This window comes from Clarias gariepinus, chromosome 27 (genome assembly GCF_024256425.1).
Source record: "Clarias gariepinus isolate MV-2021 ecotype Netherlands chromosome 27, CGAR_prim_01v2, whole genome shotgun sequence".
Lineage (NCBI taxonomy): Eukaryota > Metazoa > Chordata > Actinopteri > Siluriformes > Clariidae > Clarias > Clarias gariepinus.
In genome coordinates, this window is record NC_071126.1 from 11,452,339 (window position 1) to 11,477,276 (window position 24,938).

General features: G+C 36.5%; 1 protein-coding gene across 2 annotated transcripts; it reads left to right on the forward strand.

The window, feature by feature from the left end:
- Positions 1 to 4,555: 4,555 nt before the first annotated feature.
- Positions 4,556 to 24,938, forward strand: cep43 (centrosomal protein 43). 2 transcript variants are annotated; one of them, XM_053489146.1, is made up of 20 exons: positions 4,556 to 4,685; positions 7,345 to 7,398; positions 7,486 to 7,540; positions 7,638 to 7,726; positions 10,518 to 10,655; positions 10,764 to 10,790; positions 11,655 to 11,711; positions 11,816 to 11,886; positions 12,330 to 12,385; positions 12,512 to 12,573; positions 14,733 to 14,813; positions 17,297 to 17,359; positions 19,613 to 19,806; positions 20,426 to 20,503; positions 20,842 to 20,931; positions 21,063 to 21,151; positions 22,298 to 22,363; positions 22,514 to 22,547; positions 24,387 to 24,465; positions 24,776 to 24,938. In XM_053489146.1, exons 1-20 carry the CDS (start codon positions 4,602 to 4,604, stop codon positions 24,848 to 24,850), a joined length of 1,542 nt encoding a protein of 513 aa, XP_053345121.1. In that variant the 5' UTR covers positions 4,556 to 4,601; the 3' UTR covers positions 24,851 to 24,938. The 2 variants fall into 2 exon arrangements, with proteins under 2 accessions (XP_053345121.1, XP_053345122.1); XM_053489147.1 differs by lacking the exon at positions 17,297 to 17,359.

Genomic DNA, 24,938 nt, shown 5'->3' on the forward strand with positions numbered 1-24,938 from the left:
CCCCCCCCCCCACCTTTTTTTTTTTTTTTTTTTTTTTTAAATATTGATAACACATGCTGGCATTAAGCAGTATCGTATTAATGCTTCAGTTTAGTGGTTTAAGAGTCGGTTGTGTATACTAAGCATGATCTTCATAAAATACATCAGGTTACCATGCTGTCACCACTATACTTAGCTCTTTTCTTTACTCATTATAGGCTAGCACAGCATTTTTTAAAGAGTTCACGCCAAGGTGCTAATCATCCTCATGTATCATGCGTTCAAACAGAATAACAGATCAGCTTCTTTCTCTTCTCTCCAAAGCTTTGTGTATGCAGCTGCCGATGTAGTAACGCTTCTAATAGACTGATAGCAAAATTTTCCTTCCATAACCTCTCATTACTAATTCAGCAGGAAAAAGGACAATAAGCACAATTTTGCTGCTCACCTTTTGTTCGAACATATTGTAGTATCTAATTAAAAAAAATGTTATCTGTAACTATTTAAATAGAAAAACACTAAGTACAGTATCACATGCCTGAATGCAGAATACTTTTCTTATTATTAATTGTGAATTCATCAGGTTACCATTTGAAGAGGACTTCAATGAATCATTTTAAAACAGGATTTTATATTCGAAAAAGAAACATGGCTTTTTCTTATCTTGCGCTCTAACTTTAGCTGTTTTTTTTTTCCTTTTTTTTTAAATACATGGCATGATTTCGGTTGATATGATACTTTTGGTTGATATGATACTGTAAATGTTAAAGATCACAAGTTGCAGTGATATTTCATTCTGAAATTGTGAACTTTGTACAATTTTTATTATGCTGGTGTTGACATCTCTTAATCAATAAAACTTGTGTTGCCACAAAGGCATAGCTCCTTAATTTAGTGTTAAAATATAAGGGAAATACACGCGTCAAACACAACCCCAAAGAGCTGACAGGGATGCCGCCGCTACCAAGAAGTCTGGTCCTTCTTGACACTGATTTGTATGCCCGAAATGATTCAAATCTACTTCAAACATAAAGGAAGTTTTTTAAGTAGAAACTACGTCACACATTTGACCTTGCTGTGATCTTGATCTTGTTTGAAACTATTCCAATTCTACATGTTAATTCATTCACCGATTGCAGTGATAACTCCATATAAATACTACAAACATTTAATCACTTATTCCTCTGATATTAAACTAACAATAATCTTAAAAAGACAAACTGCAAAAAAAAGACAAAGACTACGGCAAGCAGTCCAACTTAAAAACAAAAAACGCAGTGAGCCGAAAGCAATGGCTCATGAATTGCTGAATATGAGCGAGTACTGTAAGTAACATCTACTGTATGTGCAACAAACAAATAGGAAGTCATTATAGAGAAAACATTTAAGATAGCTGACCTTGCTGTGACCTTGCTCAACATGGTTATAATAATAAGTCCACAATTTGAAGCCCCGACCCTGGAGGTAGAAGGCAACTAAGTGCTAACCGCTGAGCCACCATGCTGAGTCGCTAATGGCTTGTATACTAAATGAATGAAACAGAAGAGGAGTTTCTCTCGACCCAGCTTGGAAATCTGGTGACCCCAAATTGTCAGGTTTTTATTTTCTACTGTCTAGAGATGATCTTGAGAAAATAAGGCGTGCTGTTCATAATAATGCACATACGAGACCTTCTAGACCAGTGTCTCTTGTTCTGGAGGAAATCGTGAAAAAGGTACAGTAGATGTCCATCTCTCTCACACACACATACAGTATACACACACACACACACACACGTACCAATCCAACAAAGATTTCTCTCTCTTCTTCATTATAATCAATGTTTAAAATTAACATTTATGTTTTTATTGACTTATTTTACAGAAATTTGAAAAAGTAGTAGACAGTGCACTTAGCCATGACAGAGCAGAATGTACTGAAATAGCAGGTCATCTCAGGATTAGCCCAGCATAGGTTTTCAGTCCTATGGTTTTTTGTAGAGTTTGGCAAAGATTATGTCCAATAAAGAAGTGGTATGCTTTGGCCTCATCCCAATGTGACGTGGTGACATAGCTCACAGCAGGTTATGGTTCTTAAACCGCTGAATGTCCAGGTGGTGCTCTGAAAATAAGGTGTGAATCCCACCCAGGAAGGTGCTGGTGTCATTTCATGCAGTTAAGCTCCTAGTCTTAGAACAGGGCTATTTAATCGGTGACTACCCAAAGCCCAGGCCGGGGAGCAGACAAACAGGCAAACATGATCGTCTGCTAGCTAAGTCATCACTCAGATTCCCCCAAATTGAGACTGTGCCAGTTCCCAGAGCTAAACAAGAATGACTCAAAAAGTCTGTTTTGGACACCAGTGGCATTTTTTGAGTTTGCAAATTTTCCCTCAAACCTGGTCAGCATTTATTGCTGGAAACTTTAATGATCATTTTAAGAATTTAGAAAACCCTCCGAATACAGCATTTATGCATATTCTGTATTTAGTAGGAATAAATCAGTGCATAGCAGCACCCATTTATAAGGCTGGTCACACTCTAGCTCTAATCCTAACCTTCTATTAAATATAATAAGCTTTGATTGGATCACCACCAGACCCCACAGAACTCGATCAGGCCACTAAATGCTTTGAGTCAACACTCTATTATACCTTAGATATATAATAATAATAATAATTAGAGATAAAAACAAACTCCCTGGTATAAAGATCACACATGCAATTAAAACAGTCTTGACCTATAATAAAAAGTTCTGCTCTTAGCATTGCTAGATCAATGTATCTCTCCACTCATATAGAATATTACAAAAATGATCCCAGATTTTTATTTAATATTGTAGCAAAAAAAATAAGACCACCACAGAAACCTTGACATCAATAACATGCAGTAGTGAGGACTTCACTTTGGGCTACCACAAGGGGTTGCCCACAGAAAACCCTCATTTGGCCCCAAAAGGGCAAAACTGCTGTGGGACTTGCATGGACTAACCTACAGAGGGGGACTTGTGGGTTTACTGTGGGTAAGCCCACATTCGGTGCTCCACTTCTGGTTGGAGATCTCTGTGTGGTCTGTTTGGGATGCATGTGGTGACTGTGGATGGTTTCACTTAACCAACAAGATGGTCTTGGACTCAGCTGAGGCAGACTTCTCACAGACAGTTCTCTGATGGGTTGTGACTTGTGACAGCCATTCAATACAAACAGTTTTGTACCTGAGCCTCCAATAACAAAAGTGGACTCCATATAAACTGAAACATCTTTAATTAAACTGAACGTCCAGCCTCCTAACATACATTATGACTACAGAGTCATTCCTGCTATCATTTATGACACTAATGAGGATGTGTTCCCTGTTGTGTCTGGTTCCTCACAAGGTTTCTTCTTATTGCTTATTATATCTTAGGGATATTTTGCTTGCCTTGTGTTGTTTTCTTGGCTTGCTCATCAGGGACAATCTAATCATTGTGATTCATACATATTTTCTTATACATTTTTTTTACTAATTTCTCTATTATTTTTTTTTTGATTCTGTAATTGAACTGAATTGAACTTAATTAAATGACTGACTAAGCACTGGAGTCTTTAGGTAACCCATGAGTTCTCATGTCAAAATCAGTCTTTTAGATTTTTTTTTTTTTTATAAATAGGATAAAAATGGAGCTTCTGAGTGGTGCAACAGAATAGTTCACATGTTCAGTGTAAGGAGATCACAGGTTCCAGCCCTAGTTGTGTGGATTGTGTAATAGAGCATGATATACATCAAGCTGCTATCCAAACTAATCTGACACAAAGTTCTAGAAGGGAACAGTCAGGGTTAGTCCTAAACTTTGATCATCCTGTGGAGCATCAGTAAATCATAAAAAATAAAAGAATATGACAAAACCAAAACCTACAGAAAGCCGTGCATCAGGAGTCAGTAAGCAAGTGAAAATGGGTTTAATCTGAGACACAGCAGTACAAAACATGACTATGTAGAAATCAGAACAGAACAACACTAATATTAATTTCAATGAATGTAATAATTATGATTTAATCATATTTCATATTTTCAATTTAATTTTCTTTTTTGTTTTATTTTTTTAAGCTGCTTTGTGCCTCGCACCTTCAAGGTCAAGGGTTCAAGTTCTGTCTCAGGTCTGTATGTATGGTGTTTACATGTTTTTCCTGTCCATAACAATAACTGGCATTCCCAGGTTCGCTGTAGTGTGTGTGTGTGTGTGTGGTGTGTGCTCTGCAATGCAATTGCCCTAAGTCTGTTGGGGAGAGCTCCAGGTGCACGTGACCCTGTATACAGTATAAAGCGGTATAGAAAGTGTATAAATTAATAAATAAATGAATAAAATGCAATGATAAACAGAACATATAAACATTACTGATATGAGGGAGAGATACAGACATTAATATTCACAAATATAAGATATTTTATTGTACTTAAAATAACATTAACATGTATTATTATTATTATTATTATTATTATTATTATTTAAATAAACAGAGATATTGTTAGTAAAACTCTTTTTTCAACTTCAAAATCAGGCAAAACTGGCAAGGTTTCGCACATGCGCACTGAAGAGAAAACAGGGCACTTCATTCTCCGGAACACCGGTAGAGGGCAGGAGGTTGTCACGTGACCGGAATTAAAGATGTCTGCCACAGAAGAAGATACGGAGCTTAGAGACCTTTTGATTCAAAATTTGGAAAACAATGGCGTTCTTAACAAGATTAAGGTAATTATATCTGTGTGTCTTATGAGTATATTTAACACCCAGTGTTGGCTTTGGTATGGCGGGAGGGTAAATGTTAGAGTATAACTATAGCTAACTGTGTGTGCTAAACAGAGTGAATGACAACAAACTGTAGTCAGGGTCTCGGCTTATCAACAAACTCCTTTAACGGCTAGGTTTGGGCGAATGCAGGTGACAACTTGCCTTTAATAAAACATTTTATTTAATTTTAAAGTACTCCTCATATGTGTTGCGAATCTGGTGTAAGTTTGTTGCATGGTGCTGTATTTTTGCTCTTCCCAAAGAAGTGAAACATTTGCTGCTCTGGGGTTTAACAGACAGATCCCAGATGTTTCAGTTATCCTCAATATTGACCTAGGATCTTAAAAAAGAAAACGCGAGAGCATCTTTTCTCATCACCTCAGAACATGAGATGAACAGATGAGAGCGCTGGACAGGATAAAGGCTAAAGCGCTGCTGCATCACCTCTTTAGACAGATCGTGTTCAGCTTAGATTTTACCTCAAACCATCACAATAAATGTGACCCTGTGTGTGAGAACAAAAGTCTTTTTTTTGTGTGTGATTCAATTCAATTGTCTGTATAAAATCATATGTAGAAGGATTTTATATATAAATCAGTGTAAAAAACTAGCTTTTTTTTTCAAACAGGGACACAAATGTGTAATTTATTTAATGGCTGAGCATTTAAATGATGATTTTTAATTAGAAATCTTTATTTAGTTCTAAGATCTTGCATGACAAGACAAATCCCTAACTCAATGTGTCTGTTTTACTAATATTTCACTGTTCAGTAACGTGATTCAGGATCATTCTAACAGGGCTGATGCAAAGTTGAAATGAAAGCAAACTGTTCTAAGTTTCTGCCTAGAAGAGACCCTGTAAAGTTGCACCAAGTGGCACTTTTTGATAAAATAGTTTATATCAGATTGCAGTTAGAGAGAGTGACATCATGGGAATTTGTTTTTGGTTTTTGTTTGTTTTTTTCCAACAAATTAATCTTTAAAAATACTTCCATTTTCATGCAATGCCTCAAATCATGCACATGTTAAATCAAAAAGTTTACTTTTATGTGTCTGCATCAATTTTATTTCATATCATTACAGTCTCAAAAATATGACCACAAATCAATTTCATAACTAATTTACCATTTTACCCTCAATTAAGAATAATAAATTATTAGATTAAATATACAGTGAAACCTTGGATTGCAAGTAACTTGGTCTGCTAGTGTTTTGCAATACGCGCAAAACAAATTTTAACTTGATAAACAAGCGAGGTCTTGAAATTCAAGTAGTATGCATGCGCTTTGTCTGCCAAGCATTACGTGATCACAACTGAGCCAGTGGTTCAAAGCAAATGTCATTAGAGAGGTTTTTTGTTAAAGATTCCAGTTGCTGACAGAGACTCTGTCAGAGAGCAGTGATTCTGTTTGTGTGTGTGTATGTGTGTGAAAATTGTCTTACACAGTAGTCCACTCCTTTCTTACACCAGCCACAATTCCTTCCAATGGTAAAGTGCAGGTTAATAAAGGATGGAAATCACCAGGAACCTTCAGGTTTTGTTACAAGTCTGAACATTAAAATTTACAGTGAACTTGGCAAATAATTTGCTTCTACCACACAGGATGCTTTTCTTTGCTGTGTGAATAGTTTAGAGCGGCACCTGCGGGATAATAAAGGAACTGCAACATCAAATATATACTGTATATGCCATCATAGTTTACTTACAAGATTTGTACTGTAAATATCAAATTAATTAAATCAAAACCATTAAACCTGGGATTTTTTTTCTAATGAAAGAGTTCTCCATGTTGCTTCCGGAGTCATGTGACTACGCACACAGTAAGTTTTTATGGTGACAGTACGTGAACACACAGAGAGGGGAAAATATTAACAGAAATAAAACAAGAAAGCATATAAAAATAAATAATATTTAATTATTTGTCAAAAAAAAATCATAAGATGAGCCAAACATGTCTTTCAGTGAGGACTAAATCTAGCTGGTGCCATGATCAGCATACTGAGCTGACCTTGTTTCCTGCCTTCAAACTTCTCTACAGCACTGTGCGACGCTGCACTACCATACAACCTTTATCTTATTCTGTACATAACATAAACAATACTTATTTCATTTCTGTTTCCTCAGACCCTATGTACATTTTTTTACATTTTTGGTAGCTTCCACAATTGTTTTCATTATATGACATTTTTGACATTGTTAACCTTATTTTTTATTTCACATTTCTTTTAGTTAAATGTCTGGTTTTGGTTTGTTTTTACACGTCCTGTGTGCGCACAAAATGATCACAAGCTCCTCGTATGTCTAGCAAACTTGGCAAAAAAAATGAAATTCTGGTTAGTTGTGAAAGTAGATGAATGAGTCAGTATCAGCGATAGAAGATTTAACAACAAAAATACATTTTCTCTTTTTTTTGTTGAAATAATAAATAAATATTTCAGGGCTTTTTTTATGAACCCATTTTAATGCTAAAGATTAATTAATTTTGGGTGATTTTTCTTTACATATTGATATAATATTCTATGTTTCCTGCCAGATTTATGACTTACAATAAATGATTGATGATTAAACAAAGCTTAAGAATTGATTTTATCCTTAATAATGATGTTTGTCTGTGTACAGGCTGAGCTTCGAGCTGCTGTATTTTTGGCCTTAGAGGAGCAAGACAAAGTAGAGGTAACTACAATCTTTTACCATATACATATTTATGACGGTGAATGTTTAAGATTCTGAATAAGGCTACATCTCGTTTGGTCCCACTAGAATAAAACTCCACTTGTAAATGAGAATCTAAAAAAGTGTCTCAGCACTAAAGATGGTAAGTTACATTTTTTTATGATTTTTTTATCTTTATTTATTTATTTTTTTTTATTAATCACTTTTTAACCACAGCTATCTTATCTAATTCTTTGCAGGACGGCTCGTGGCCAGTTTAATCACAGACTTCCTGCAAGTCTTCAATCTAGACTTCACCCTAGCAGTTTTTCAGCCAGAAATTAACACGGTACTGTGATGTTCAATACTTCTCACTAAAAAGTGGAAATGGCTTATCTGTGGTGAGGAAATGAAAGGCACCTGGTGCCACATTTTTTTTCTTAAAATATATTTGCGTTTAAGGTCATAAGTCATACTACTTTGTGCAATATTTGGCAAACTATTTCTCATTACATTTTGACAGCTGCAAATAGAATATCTACACAGAGGAGAAAATCATGTCTGCAGAAAAAGAAATTATGTGGTTCACATCAACAAACATGTCAGAACAAGCTGGTGTCACTGCTGTTCGTCTTGTCTGTTTAATCCCACATGGTGCCAATCCTGTGAAGCTTTTATTTTAAAATAATGCCATAGAAATGACTCGCAAGAAAAGCCAATTGTTTGTTTTTTTGTTTATTTCCAACAACATTCATAAATTTACTCATTAATCTATTTTTTAACCACCATCACTGTGTCAGTTTTGTCATTTTGTTGCATGTGTGTTTTCATACTAGACTCACCTCGACAACATGGTTTTATTTTCTAAACAGTAAACCAGTACGAGGATGTAGAATTCTCCAGCAAATGCAAATTCAACACTTAAAATCAACAATAGGCCTTTTTTCTTCTTAATTTGTCATGAAATAATTAAGAAATATGCCACTAATTTAATAATAATCAATCAGTTGTCCAGTTACTTTTGAGACTGTAAACCAAAATTGCTGTAATTCCTACAAAGTTAATTAGGTAAAGAAATCACCAGGGATCACGCGATACAATATTACATTGATTACAAGGTGCCACTTTGATTTGTATTGTGATTATTTAACTATCATGATTTTATAAATATCCCGAATTGTTTTTTTTTCCAGATTTTAAAAATTTTTAATCAAACTTACTCCTACCGCATAAAATAGTTTAAAAACAATAGTTTAAAGTTAAGCCACCCTTAAGATTATAGAGAAACTGCAACGTATTATTTCTAATTGTCATGCAAAATCACAATATGTAACTGAGTCAATCCCCCCCCCACACAATCTTTACAGTTAATGCAGTGTTTTCTGTTAAACTACTTGGATTAAATCTACAGTACACTAAAGTACACACGTGTAGAAAATGTATGCTTCAATCACATTATGAGTCTCTGTTTAAAATCCATTGTGGTGTAACAAAATGAAAACTGACTTCATCAGACTTCAAAGCACTTGTGTACGTTATTCAGTGGTTCCCCCTGCCCTACATTCCTTTCCACAGTGTACTTAAACCAAAACTCCCTGCTCCTTGTGCAGTAAATGTCTCTTAATGTAACCTCCCTAGATAAAATTCCTCCATTTGGAACACCCTGTAAATCCCACCAATGCAGACATCACTTTTTCTGTGTGTTATCCTGACATACCAAACCCTAACGTAAGCACCATGGATACCTGTTGTTGCTATTGTTAACATTTTAACATTTCACATTACTGAAATAAAATATAGTATAAATAATCAAACAAAAATATGTGTATATATATATATATATATATATATAACAAAAAGTTTGCTGTTCATATGTATGACTTGTCAGTAAATGTGATGTGATTATTTATATGATGGATGTTGTCATTTGTAAAGAGAATTAATTTTTTTTCAGATTATTAACCAGATGTAATATAAATTTTTTTTATTACAGATATGTTGGTTAATTACAAATTATAATTATTTTGTAATATTAATTTAGTTTCATCCTTAATAATGATGAATGGTGCATGAAATGAATGCACATTAAGCTCATTGTATTTTTGGGACAATTGCCGATTTTATCTGTCCACTTCCGGCGTGTTCCTGGGGGCCAGGGGTAGCTCAGTGGTTAAGGCATTGGACTACGGTTCGGAAGATCCCAGGTTCAAACCCCACAACCACCGAGTTGCCACTGTTGGGCCCTTGAGCAAGGCCTTTAACCCTCACCTGCTCAGATGTGTAATGAGATAAAAATGTAAGTTGCTCTGGATAAGAGTGTCAGCCAAATGCCTAAATGTAAATGTTCCCTTCACTTTTAGCTGTTCCCTTTGAACTGTGAAGTTTTTCTCCCTGTGGTTTGAAATCTTATTCAACATGGCTGAATCCCCTGTGCAGTCCACTTTATAGGGAACTACTAGCTGATCTGAGCACAGCCTTAGTTTTTTCTCAGCTCTCAACACATCTAATTTAACTAATCAGCTGATTAATAGCCATCTCTAAATTACAATGGGTGTGATAGGGGTGGGAAAACACTACACTGTGCAGGGGGGTCCTCCAGGACATAGTGAACTACTGCTATAGATAATGGCATCTTAAAACACATTTAAATGTAAAGAGAGCATTTTCAGGCACTGTGTTTAAACTTTACCAAGACCCTTAAACTTTTAGGTCTTTTAAAACCCTTGCATTTTTTTAAACCAACCACACTTATTTGAAACACTTTAAATTTGAAACAAGACTTCAAATTCAAATTTTATTTGTCACATACACAGTCATACACAGTATGATATGCGGTGGAATGCTTGTACGGCCGCCCGTGACCTACAATTAAAAAAAAGAAAATAGAGTATTCAAATAAAGAATATATATAATAAGAAATAAAAAAATTAAAATAGGGTATAAAAAGGAAAATATTCAAATAAAGAATATAAAATATGAAATTATAATAAAGATTATGCAAATATAGAAAATACAAAAAACTTTTAGATGTGAAATTTACATTAAGTTCAAGTAATATAACAGAATTGAAACAGAATTAAAATTTTGTATAAGTATTTTGTATGAGTAGTAATATTTTGAATCCACCCTGTTTGTCTTAGGTAAATGGACTGGACAGCCGGGAAAGTTTGTCCAAGGAGCTTGGTTTCTCTGAGTATGATGGGAATAAGAGCACGTCTCTGCTCCTTGAATTAATTAAGAGAGACAGAAACAAGGAGAAGTTTTCCATTTTCTCTGAGGTAAATGTCATTTCTGACACTTTTTTATTTTTTTTGCTGAATGTAGTAATTTAAGAAAAAATATTCTCTCTCATCTCCCCATTCTCTCTCTTTCTCTCTCTCTCTCAGACAGATCGAGTGACGCACATTCCCAAGGTAATTCGTCTGTATATGTTTAACCTATTTTATACACCTACGGTATACAGTAATGAAAGATGAGCTACAGTATTAGAATGAAATCCAGTCTTCTATTAAAACCCGCTCTTCAACCCTTTAAGATGTGGTTTATCTCAGGTTGATTCATCTCACGATAAAGATTCATCTTTACCCCCCCGCGCACATTTGCGCCCCTGCTATATAATTTAGGTCACACAAAGGAAGGAGGATGTAAATTAAGGTGTTTAGAATTGTGTGAAAGAATTCTTTCCTGTTCAGCTACATTTTGCAAAACAACTTTGTCCTACTTCTGTGCATCTGGTAACTTTGCTCAGTTTTTTTATATCAGTATGGCTTTACCAGACTATGTGGTAAATCTTATTCTGTGTCTTTAGACCTTTTGTGCATGTAGCCTAGAGTAGTACTGGTGTGTTCTTAAATCTGGTCAGGAGGCGCTGTTTAATATCCTATCACAGCTGCTCTGACAGTAGTTCCAGTTGCATTGCAAATCTTGGGTTCTTGTCAATGCGTTAATTTTGATTCATGACTGCTTCTGTAACAACTCGCAATACACTGAGTTTTTGTGTACAAATTGTATAATTAAAAAAAAGAGATTTATAGCTAATATAATTTAATTTTCATGAAGGTTATGCAATGTCAAAAGGATGAAAAATGTTGACGTGCCTTTTCTTCAGTTAATAAAAAGTAAATAATTGTCCAGTTGCTGTGATACTGTATAAGGAACCCTTTAGTGCAGGCTCTTATAGGAAAAAAAATAAATAAAGAAAAATTTTTACTCATGCAAGAATGTCTAAAATGTTTAACTTTAATAAATAATAACTTAAAAATGGCTGGATATTTTAGGAACCGTCTCCTCGTCAGATCGCCGAAGCACAAAAGAAATTCGATTGCAGACGGAAGGTAATTCTGCACTTTTCTGTACTTATATAATTATATATTCTGTACTTATAGTTTTATATATATAATATTATATTTATAGTATAAACATGCTTTTTTTTAAATAGGATAGAAATGGTGGTTTGTGCAGAGATGAAGTCCTTGGCATTTTTCAGGAGCTTTTCCCCAGTTTTAGCAGGTAAGATGCCTTAGATAGACGTGCACACCAAGAAGCCACAAGACGTGTCAAGCCTAACCCTATCTGATCTTAGTAAAACTGTGTATAATCTGAGCTTATAGCTGACCCATATAAAATCTGGCTACTTACGATACATTGTAAATGATTATGAAATCAAGTGTGTGAGGTTTTCACCACAACTGTGGTCATGGCCTCTTTTATGACTTTGTCACAACCTAAAGCTAAATGCTAAGAAAGCAATTATAAATTTTTCACAAACTCACTTTTTGCAACAAATGTAATTTACTCTCAAACATTATTTCAAATTTTCTTTAGGAATTATGAACAAATAATAACTTTTCATTAATTTGCCATAGACAGAATTTTCCTAATGTAAGAACAACTTCTAAAGACTCTGTTTGTGTGTCTGTGTATGTGCATGTCTGTACTGCTGCTAAATGAAGAGGTATGCTAGAACAATTTGTGGCAGATGAACTTGAAACCAAAGATGTAAATAATTGTAAGTACTCTTTTTTCTGCTCTGTTTTTGTTTTATTTTGTCCTTGCATGTGTCTTATATGTGTGAGTGTTAGACCCAGGCAGCTGCAGTATGGTTACTGAGGTTTTCTCTCCTTTTTTTCCCTAGCTGTAGACTTCCAGGAATTTATGAGGTTGTTCAAAAAGCTTTATTGTCAGTGCAGAAGTGTGGTAAGTAAGCTTGTCAGCTAAAAATGTTAAACATGTGGGTGTTCAAATCAAACCAGGACTTTTGTTTGTGAAGAATAACAGAACACTGTTATGAAGGTAAAAACTCCCTCAAATTCTCTATATAATCCCCTGCTGCACTAATGCACTCATCTCAGTGTTTCAGTAGTGCTTGGAAACCAAATGTAGATAGTCAGTATGCTGGAGTCATAATCGGACTGCCTTACGGTTAAAATGCTGGTCTCCTTGGAACTCCACCGTTTATCCAAAGTCAGGTCACAGGGGGAGCAGTTCCAGCAGGGAACCCCAAGCTTCCCTTTTCCCAGCTGCCTTAGTTAACTCTAACTGGGGAATCCGAGGCGTTCCTAGGCCAGTGTGGAGATATAATCTCTCCATCTAGTCCTTGATCTGCCCCTTGGGCTCCTTCTAGCTGGACGTGCCAGGAACATCCTTACCCTTAGCTGGACGTGCTAGCTGGGCTCCTTCTAGCTGGACGTGCCAGGAACATCCTTACCCTTAGATGCCCGAACCACCTCAACTGACCGCTGCTTAGATTCTTCGGCCAATTTCACGTTTCAATGTTCCATTACTCTTAAACAATCCATCAGTTTCCTGTTGAGAACTATGGCCACAGATTACGAGGTGCTAATCCTCATCCCTGTTGTTTCACATTAGCTGCAAACCGATTCAGCAAGCGCTGTAGGTCAACGCTTGCTGAGCACAGACTGATGATGACTCCAGGATTCCTGCAAGAGTAAAAAGCTGGTCCGCAACCAGGACGGGATCCACATTGTTCCTCTTCAATCTGTGGTTTGACAATTGACCTCCTTTTCACGCACTTTAGAGTACACTTTCACAGAGAGGCTGAGAATTATAATGCCCTGATAGTTGGGACACACCCTCTGGTCGCCCTTTTTGAAAAGGGGAACCACCACCCCAGTCTGCCACTTACTAGGCACTGTCCCGGACTTCCACGCAATGTTGAAGAGGCGTGTCAACCAAGACAGTCCCTTAACACCCAGAGCCTTCAGCATTTCCGGACGGATCTAGTCACTTCCCGGGACTTTGCCACTGTGGAGTAGTTTGACTACCTCAGTGACCTCGCCCAGGGAGATCAACGCCGGTATTTGTTATAAATAATCCATGACTAGCACATAAATCTAATAACAAAACACTGCTCGGGTTTAGACCAATGAGGTCGTTTCTCCCAATCACGCCCCTCCAGGTATCTCCGTCATTGCCCACATGTGTTGAAGTTCCCCAGCAAGACTATGGAATCCCCTCCTGGAGCCCGATGTAATACTCCATTCACAGTCTCCAAAAAAGAAGAATACTCTATTTGTATTGAACTGAACTGCTGTTTGGAGTATAAGCAAAGACCACAAAGAGAAGTGACATTCCACGTCCTCAGAGCCAGCTTCTGTCGCCTTGGTCTGGTTCGTTGAGGCCCTCAGCCTTCACTACTACCCAAATAACAGCGCACCCAACCCCCTCGTTTTCTCTCGCAGGTGGTAGGTCCACGAGATGGGGGAGGACAGGGGTCCACGTTGCTCTTTCGGCAAGGTCACTTTACTTCCTTGTCTTTTTTTCATGAGTTTTTTTTAAACCATACTAGGTCTGGCCCCTCATCTGAGACCACTTTGCCTTGAGGGACCCTACCAGGAGCACATGGCTCCAGACAACTGCTCCAAGGTTTATGAAGGCACGCAGACCTCTCCACCGCGATACAGTGATGGTTCCCAAATGTACAGGACAGTAACTCCCAGACGAGTTCCTGTAATGTGCGAACCGTGTTGGTGAATGGTTTTGTGTACCGTTCCCACAGACAGATGCGTCTCTTCTGCATGCTGAAGACAAGTTATCTGTTGAATTCAAGGATCAGGCTTCCACTTGCTGAATGTTACCATGAACGACTGCAGTAGACCCCGAGCCACCTCAGCCAGCATTGTCATTCATGGATATACAGCCTTCTTTAAAATTTTTGCACCTTTTTTCAAATGTTTTAATGCAGCTAGGAGTGTCATCACCGTACTGTGCTTCATGTCTTCTGTATCAAAAGTCCGGGTTTGAATGGAACGCCCCTCGTAATATTACTACTAATGCATTGTTTAGCATTTTATTCGAAGTTTAACGCTTTCTTGAAAACATGTAATATTTTGTAGGTTGCTAGTGACGGAAGTGATGGAGTTCAAGCTGTGTATAAGGTTACTGAGGAGAAGATCAGTTCATCACCCACCAGCAAGGTTAGAACGTTACCACTTGTCAATTACACCTAAATTTCTATAATGGACTTATGTTTTTTTAATAAATTTTTTTATTAATTGTGGTTGTTTTTTCCTTCAACCTCACACATTCAGGCCTAAACTACCACTTGTAGTTAAAACCTGCAGTTCTGTATGCCTTAAATCTACTATGTACTTATAATGTCTAGAAAGATGAAGCCTTGGTTGCGTTTAGCATATCAAAAGCAAAATCTTTTCTTTGTCTGCCTCATAAAGCGTAAAGGGGCTTCCCCTGACAAAACTGAAATCATATTTCTTCTCTTCCAGCTTCACATTTAATTTATAGCACTCCATTTAAGCACTGGAAAATTTCAATGACTTGAATCACAGTGGGTTTTTTTTCTTTTTTTACACTATCTAAGGATGTAGAAGTTTGTGAGTCACATGTATGTGAATGAATTGCTGTTTATGCGTATGAGAGGAAAACCTCTGTGTTGTAATTCAGTAGCACACAATTTCTAAAATAATTACTACATTTTTGTTGCTTTGTAGATATGTCTGTTTTAGAATAAGAGGAAACTAAGCTACACTAGGAACATCCTGTGGGTGTTTCCTTCTTTTTTTATGTGTTAATTTTTTTTATAGTTTTATTTTTTATTTTTTTATGTTTCTCTGCATGGTGGTCGTTGTGTGCGTTTGTGCATGTCTGTGCTTCTGTTTGTCTGTGTCTTTGACTGTCTCTCTGTATGTGCCTGTCTTTATTTTTCTCTGTGTCTGTCGGTGTCCCTGCCTTTCTGTTTTTGTCTGTCTCTGTGTGTATCTGCATCTTTTGTGTGTGTGTGTGTCTACGGTTGCATCTGTCTTTGTCTCTCTCTCTGTGTGCCTGTCTGCGTCTCTTTATGTCTCTGCAGCGTTTCCCACTAATAGAGTATACTTAGGCAGGCCGCCCAAGTTTTTTTTTTTTCTTTTTCTTTTTTTCTTTTTTATAAAAATATAATATAAATATATAAAATGTATCGCCTTCATCTGTTTTCAACCTCACTGAGACAATATTTTTATCCACCTTTTACTGCAATTACAGCTGCAAGTCTTTGGAATATGTCCCTACCAGCTTTGCTTATCTAGACAGTGAAATTGTTGCTGATTCTTCTTTGCAAAGTAGCTTAAACTAAGTCAGGTTGGATGGAAAGCGAAGTCCTACCACAGTTTAATTAAATTTATGGCATAGATTTTGATATAGCCATTTTTAGCACATGAGCACATTGCTTGGATCTAAACAATTCCATTGTAGCTCTGGCTGTATGTTTAGCGTTGTTGTCCTGCTGGAAGTTGAATCTCTGCCCCAGTCTCAAATCTTTTGCAGACTCTAACAGGTTTTCTTCTAAGATTAGCCCTTATCCATCTTGGCTCCATCCATCTTCCCATCAAGTCTGACCAGCTTCCCAGTCCCTGCTGAAGAAAAGCATCCCCACAACTTGATGCTGCCACCACCATGTTTTACAGTGTGTTCAGGGAGACTTTTTAGGTCAAAAAGTAAAATTTTTTGATCTCATCTGATCTGGCACCTTGTTGCCAACTGCAAATGGGACTTCTTGCGGCTTTCTTTCAAAAATGACTTTCTGCCTGCCACATAAAGGCCAGATTTATGGAGTGCACAACTAATAGTTGTCTGGTGGACAGATTCTCTCACCTGAGCTGTGGACCTCTGCAGCCCCTAAAAAGTTACCATGGGCTTCCTCGCTTGTTCTCTGACTAATGACTAATGCTTTCCTTGTCTGGCCCATCAGTTTAGGTAGGCAACCATGTTTTGTTAGGTTTGCAGTTGTACCATACTCTTTCCATTTTCAGGTCATGGATATATATATATATATCTTTAAACTAATTGTGCTTTAAACTTTACAATTTCATTCCTGTCCTGTCTGGTGTGTTTCTTGGGTTTCATGATACTGTTTGTTCACTAATGTTCTCTAACAAATCGCTGAGGGCTTCACAGAACAGCTTTGTTTATACTGAGATTAAATTACACACAGGTTGACTCTTTACTAATTAGGTGATTTCTGGAGGCAATTGGTTCCAGTGGATTGTAGTTAAGGGTAACGGAGTAAAGCGGGCTAAATACAAAGGCACACCACAGTTTTCATATATTTATTTAAAAAAGATAAAATTAAAAAACATTTATCATTTGCTTTTCACTTTGTGTTGGTCTATTACATAAAATCCTAATGAAAAAATACATTTGCATTTGTGGTCGTATTGTGTTTAAGGAGTATGAATACTTTTGCAAGAGACTATATGTATTTGTTGATTGTTGTTGTATACCACTTCTGTGCCCATTCCACCACAAGTACATTTCAGACCCGTGGGAAACAATATGTGCCAGTGTGTGTGTACGTGTATCATTTTTTATTTCTTTGTGTGTGCACATGGGGTTATTTGTTGATTGGTAACCAACAGGTGTGGTTACAGATTGCTATGTGGGTTGATCATTGTGTTCTCACATTCAGATACCAAGGTTTAAGGGCTTGATAAAGGCCAGTGCAGCACAGGATGAGCCATCTGGGCCTCAGGTAAAGCACAGGAAGTGCTAAAAAAAAGACCTTCTGCTTTTCACAGCACCTCATCATGCAGCTTATTAAAGTGACAGAAAAGTAGCTCGACAGTGTCCATGTTGATGCAGAAACTGTCTTCTAAATCATTTTAGCCGTTTCTGTCATTCTACTCTGCTCAAATCACACAGATGCAAGCCATGGCTAAATAACTTCAGCATTTCCATTAATACAGGAAATGACTAAGCACTTAACTCGCTATACGCAGCTGCTTCACTTACATAAGCATTTAAGATCATTTAAAGCTTTGACTAATCAGTGATTCATTTAACATGACGCTCAGAGCTCACCTCTTCAAAACAGCACAGTGACTCAGCAGTGACGTTCAGGTGGTGTCCTATTTTCACTAATGCACCAGGAGAATTTTTCAAAGGGTGGCACAGTGGTTCAGTGGGCATCATGTCATTGGTTTGTCCCTGCCTTATACTCAGTGTTGTTCAGGTCTGTGAGTGTTTTTTGTTTTGTTGTTTTTTTTTGTTTTGTTTTTTTGCCCAAATGGATTTTAAAATTGGCCTTAGCTCATCTTCTTTCAAGAACATGATCAAAATAAATAAACAAACATTTTAGCATATACCGTCTGTCGCCTTACATATTTTTATTATGTAGGTATCTAAAACAGTTAGAAGTTTTTAGTTAAGAACAACTAAACATTAAAAGAAGGCAAGACCTGTATAAATATATTTTTATGAGAATAAATAAACAGATTGAGATGACACAGTACTGTGCACAAGTCTTGAGAAGCCTCTCATTTCTTTACATTAAATTAAATGATGTAGATTAAATGTAATAAATGGTAACACATGTATTATTGCGACAGGCTGAAAAGTGCCTAAGAATACAATTCTAAAACTGGTTGATTATGTAGCAACCTCAGCAGCAACCTTATTTCCCCTCTTGTCTGTTCCAACCACTCAGCATTTATCATCGGTATACTAAAACCGGCCTGATCATCAGTCATCATCTGCACCTTATATTAGCTAACCGTAGCTTTTTCATAGTAAAAAAGCTTCCAGATTGTGATTATGTTGTTTTTGTCACTGTCTGCAATCAGCTCCATTTCCGATTTCACACACATCTAAAATTATTAAGCATGTCAAAAGAGAAACACAATTATGCATAATTGTCAGCAGATGATGAAATTTACGCTTTAAATACTACACACCACTGGGGTTATGTAATGTAATGCCATGAAGTTAAAGTACAGGTAGTTGTTGTAGGATGTAAAACACATTTGCTTTAATAAAACTACTCAAGTAAAGTATCCATGTTAATTATGTACTTTAGTACAGTAACAAAGTAAATTTAGTAAACCTTCCACCTTTGGGGGCTGTATTTCCTCTCTTTGTTCTCACTGGATTGTGTTAAAGGCTTTTGTTCTTCTGATTTAAGGGAAGTGTGTGTCAAAGGCTTAAATATGCCCTCTTTTTGACGATAAACAGAAATCAGACACTGTCATCATGCATGCTGTGTGGTACAGTATTTCTCCCGGCTAATAACATAAGCATACCTAGGCATAGCGGACACATCAAGCAATATTTTTTTCTTTGCTTAATTTTATACTTAAAATCAGTTGCTGTGTAGGTTAACAAACAAAAAAACCTTTCTCTGAAACTGGATTAAAATTGAGAAATAAAGTCCTTCAGGAAGCCTAGAAAACTATTCCTCCAGACTACATTAAAGAATACAAGAATGTCTGACACTTAGGAAGCAAAATATGAAGAAATGAGGTGTGGCTCAAGACATCTGCACAATACAGACATACAATAAATAAGAGTGAATGGAAAGCCAATAAGAGGAAGTTAGTTGAGTTAATTTTTATTTCAAAAAACATTGTGTAAACAGGATATGTGTAATTAAAATACTGTATTGTGAAAATCCCTTAAGGGTTAATCGAATAACTAATAAACCCAAGTATCTGTGTAAAACAAAATGCTGGGGACTATTGATTTAGAGCAAGGAACCATATCTAATTTACTTGTCTCTGTAATATTTATTATTAATTCAGAAAGCACCTCGGGCGTACTCCAGCATTCAGGTGTTCTAGCTTAGGCAGCACTCATGCATGATTTTTGTTTTGGAAAGTTGCTGCTATACTTGTTTGATTTCTACATTTCAAAGTGGCCAAAAATACTAACTACACCTTTTAAAGTTATTCATTTCGAAAAGGCTAAAATATATCATAACTGTGGCATTTCTGTGGTGTCACCACTACAGGCCGGAGAACCACGAAGTCACAGTGAGTCACTGATCCCTCAGAAGAGCAGAGCATTTGTAGCCAGTGAAGGGTTTATCACCAGCAGGAATGAGCCAGCAGCCCTGAGGAGCGCTCTCGGCCTGGAGGACGATGACGAGGAAGGGGACTCATTCTTTGACGATCCTCTTCCGAAACCTCAGAAGACCTATGGCTGGTAGGAACAGCTGTTTGGAACAGATTTCTCATGCCTCATATCGGCAGCGCATTGCAGGTTTTGCGTCTTAGTTTGACATGTTAGAAAAATGCAATGATTCTGATTGTTTTGGCACCCATTTTCTGCAGTAATTTGCGTCTAAAAAAGATTTATAAACTTACCTCTAAAATAATGCCTTTGTAAGGAGTATTGATTTTATGTTATAATTTTTTTTTTATCTTAGTTATAATTAACTGTTGCTGTATTTAACATGCCCTCCTTACATGCATCTTCTCTTCCATTGTGGCATCACTGCATTGGGGACTGTAGTTTTCAATCCACAGATAAGCCATACACAGGGCAGAGACTTTCTGAAAAGAGCTTTAGTCAGAAAGAGTAAGTATTTCCTTCATTCTCAGGGTGAGTTAGTCTTTCGGTAGCCGACTTTGAGCTATATGTCAGATTTTCCCCCATCAGGCCTCCTGTCAGCTCTTAGCGCTTTTGTATTGCAGCTCTGTTGTCTACTCAACCTCGTCCTTCCTTCCTCTTTGTTTCTCCCTTTTTTCTTTTACATGTTTCTCCTTTTCTGTCACTGCCTGTCGTCTGTTTCTGCTTCCTCCCCTGGTCTTGGTCCTGTAAGGAGCCAGCACCCGCAGAGGGAGGAGAGCCTGGCAGGGCCATGCTTCTCCAAAATGAGGAGGGGTACTAGCCTGAATGAGTGAGTGTGCATGGAGTGATCACTCTGCCATTCTAGCCCACCGCAACCATCTTACCCATGGGTGCAAAACCAGGCTCTCTGGCCCTTTGGTGCCATGGACTCATCATTACTTCATTTTAAATCTCTGTGATTTGAAAACGGCGTGTTGTTCAAATAAATAATATAAATTCCACAAGCTCACCTCTGACATCCATCTTGATCTGTTTTTGTTCCTACCTTTACCATTTCCTTCCCTACCGCACATTTGCTCATCTTTTTAATCTTAAATGTGTTTCCTTTGACTGTTCTCTTGGGTATGCGTACGTGTGCGTGTTTGCACATGCTCTGTCTGGCCTCAGTCTGTCTGCTATAGGCAGTGACACTGAGGGTGAGGGGGAGGACATGTTCTCAGATGTTGAGAGCAAGCCCAGCACTAACTCTGAGTCGAGGTGAGCCGGGCTCTGGTCTTCCTGCTACCTTTTTTTTTATGCTTATGCTGACATGTTACAGAAATCTATCCCACCTGTTAGTAGACGTACCACTCTCGCTAATTGTTTGCTGTGTCTTTGTGTTTATGTAGGAGAGTAGGACCTGCAAAGGCAACTACAGATACACCACCTTTAAAGAGTACAGAAAACAACCCAAAAAACCCTGTCACCAGTAAAGACGGTAGGAAAACCTCTACACTTCTGGAAATTGATCACTTATACTGCCGCTAAAGTGATATCTAACAGGCTACCATACTTGAAACATTTTATAAACTAATCCTGTTCTGCCCATGTGAGTCAGCTGTGCAAGTTGTCTTCTTACTTTGCAGCAATTCAAAGACCTACAGTATATTTAAGTGAGCGAGCAAGTGTGAGGAAATCGCAGCTTTTGGTGCAGCTGTTTGTACTTGATTCTAACCAAATACAGGTGTGATTAGCATCAAACAGGAAGTTGACCACAAAAAGCTTGAGTTGCAAAGATGTCATATGATTTGTCCCTCTAGTTATACAGTTAAGTATTTAGTGGGTGTTATGAAAAAATATTTATATACACATAGAAGATACTACTGTAGCAAAAAAAAGCAAAACGGTAATATAAAGTGAATAAACATATCAATAATATAATTATATTCAAGATGTCCAGGATTACAAAATTACAATTCAGGACAGTGGGGTTCAGGTTAATTGAACTCATAGAAGGAATGAGGTTAAGTGAAGAAATGTTATGGATGCTTAAATGAATGCATGATTCAGGTTTGTTTAAATTATTCACTTATGCTTTAATGTTTTTTTAAATGTGCTTTAATGTCCGTTTTTGCACTATAAGTTTTAACTTAATTAATTTGTCCATATTCGGAGTATAGGTTTTTGTCAACACTGTAGTCACTGCTGTAATAAATCATTTGTAGAATGGGACCAATATCTTATTTACAGAGTCTACTCTGTTTATTTAATATTAGAATTTGAGGATGATGAATTATAAGCCTGTCAATAAAATGTTTTTTTTTTCTTTCTTTACATTTAGAATTTCAGAAATGTGTCAAAGGTTAGAGTATTTGTTTTATTTATGGAGTGGTTATTTTTATACACATCTTTAACCCATGCACGTCCGTACTTTACACACAACAGAACAGACAGTTTAGGGAAGCGGTGCACGACATTATCACCATCAGTCAGCAAAATGTCAGCATTTAACATGGAGCTGAATGACGCAGAGTGAGTCTTCAGTTACACTGTGGGAACCTCAATAGCACATCTTGGTACAGTTTATAGTGTGTTTTTTTATGTTTGTGGTCTCTTACCCATCCCTCCTTCTCCTGTGCATCAGACTCTAAAGAAAAAGGCCTTCGGGATTTAAAACTGCAGAAGGAGAAAACTGGATCTTTTCTGCCTGGTGAGAGGTCTAAAAATTCTTAAGCCACTTCTAGTTTTGGAATGTGATATTTGATACTTTTATGTATGTTTGGGTGTGTGTTTTATTGTAGTACATTTAGCATGTGTAATCCATTATGTTTTCTGATGCATCCTTTCATTGTTTTAACAGATGAAGAACTCGATTACGACGATGACTTTAACAGGTTAAAATTCATTCTGCTGTGTACAGTGTCTTCTAATGTTTCTGCTGTAAAATGTGAAAAAAACTGATGCAATGTTATTTAAATGATTTTGCTAAACAAAAACAAATGTATTAAATTAAATTGATAACAATTATGCTAGTAAATTAATGGGGTGTACAGTACTGTTTAAAAAGCTTGAGGCAGCACTCATTTCTTCATATTTTGCTTCCAAAGAGACAGACTTTTCATGTATTTTTTATGTAGTTTTGGGGAATAGTTTTACAGACTTTTTTTTATTATTTAAGCCATAACTATGAATCATTTAAGCATAAAATACATCTTGTACACTTTAAGGCATAAAGCAGTGAGAAACTGGTGCAGATAATGACAGATGTCAGTACACCAGTGATGCTGAATGCCAAGTGGTTGAAACAGATGAGAGGGGAAATAAGGTTGCTACTGAGGTTGTTGTATGAACACCAATTTTTAAAATGTATGTTTAGGCACTTTACAGCCTGTTGCAGTGAAACATTTGTTTACATTTCATTAATTTAATCTACATAAGGTAATTTAATTTATTATACGGAAAAGGGGCGGCTCAAGACTTTTTCAACGTACTGTTTGTTTCTAAAATATTGAAACAACACTACTACTACTGGAATAAACTACTGTACTATTAACTTGTGAAAGTGTCATGCACAGTGGCACAAATTATTAAATTAAAAGAAAAGCACAATTTAAAATTATTATTATTGAAAAAAAAAAACAAATTTATTAAAATATCTCTTATAGAAACTATCCAACACCTTCTGACCTTAACAGTGCTCTTGAACATGGAAGCTTTCATTTAAATGGCACTATGACATTTTATTTTCTACCCAGAAAGCAGTAAACAGATACTCATGGTTTTATGATAAAATGTGTGCAACATAATTTGTTGTCTTTTTGAGCAAGTAAGATTAGGCTGTTAATATGTTATTAAAAATTAGTTGACTTTACTTTAGTAGCTTTAAGAGCAGCAACTCATCTAGACATAGAATAAGAAGGTTACTCTTAACAGATGTTGAAACAGTATGAAGCTACGGGTCGTGACTCTTAACTCTGGGGAAAACCCTTTTCTTAAAATTTTACTATAATCATGTCTATGGTAGAAAGGGTTATTTCAGGATTCCTTTCTCTTTTTTCTGAGACCCAAACTGACCAAGATCTAGCCTCTTTAAGAATCAGAAGTGAGGGCATAATTAAACATGGCTGTATTCCAATCTGAAAGCAAGGAAAAAACAAGTAGTTATACTAATGGTAATATATTTTGGAGCATACATTTAATTTAAAAAAAAAAATGTTTAAAAAAGAACATTGAAATAAAAACATTTGCCTGATCAACCAACCAAAAAAAGAGAGTGGTTGGTTCAAGACTGACCGTTTAAAGCAGCTATAATGGAATGATAACCAGAACAAACCTTTAAACACAACTTTAAAAAAGCTTTCATTTATATACTTATATTTTTTAATTATTGAAAAATCTCTGTAATATGTGATAAATAAAACAATTCAGGCTGCACTGTTATTGGAAAATAATGCTTTTAAGGTATCACATTATTCTAATGTTGACTAAGTCCCTATAACAGCATGTCCCAAGTGTTTTATACCCTATACATTATTAGACTTTTTTTTTCACAATGATTTCTTTTATATGATGGTGTTGGTCGTGTTTTCTTATAGGTAGTTTGTTTATATGAAATACACTTGTCTGTGGTTGTGTGTGTAGCCGGTTGTAGAGCATGAAGTAATAAAATATTACTCTGCCTAAAACATTTCACTCCTGTTTGATTTTTCACTTATTCTCTATTTGCTTCACAGTCATAACTCGAAGAGTGAGCTGAGCATCAGTGAGGAGATTGAAGAGGCTTCGGTTGATGGACCAGATATCAGTGACAAGGTAACTCCTGATGCATCTCTTTCACGTGGCATCTGATTGTGGCTTTGATAAGAGGGCAGTGGTTTACTCCTATAAAGCTGAATATTGTATAACAAAAAGGAAGAGAGAGTTGATAGTGATAAAGGGGTGGATTCATTTGAACTTTCAGATGTGGGGAAAAAAAAATAAATTTGGCACCTGCAGAAACATGAATTATTTTTCATTTCTTTCTCTTTTTTTTAACATGTTGTGGTTCTTTACCAGCTTAATAGAGGACAAATGTTCCGTAACAAAAGCCTCCATTCATGACTTCTCTGGTTCTTTTTTGCAGCTTGAAGAAATCACTCAGGATGTAAGCGTGTCTCAAACGAGTCAAGCTGCAGATTACATGGAAGATGTGGCGTGAAAGTACATCCTATTTTGTGTATTTATATACGTAATTATGTAAGCTACATGTCCCCAGTTCCTATTAAAGCTCTGTTGTTCACTCCTGA

Coding starts and splice junctions, on each gene's coding strand:
- cep43 (XM_053489146.1), top strand. CDS start 4,602: ATGTCTGCCACAGAAGAAGATACGGAGCTTAGAGACCTTTTGATTCAA. Junction 12,386..12,511: donor AACCAAAGATGTAAATAATT/GTAAGTACTCTT, acceptor TTTTTTCCCTAG/CTGTAGACTTCCAGGAATTT. Junction 22,548..24,386: donor TACGACGATGACTTTAACAG/GTTAAAATTCAT, acceptor TTTGCTTCACAG/TCATAACTCGAAGAGTGAGC.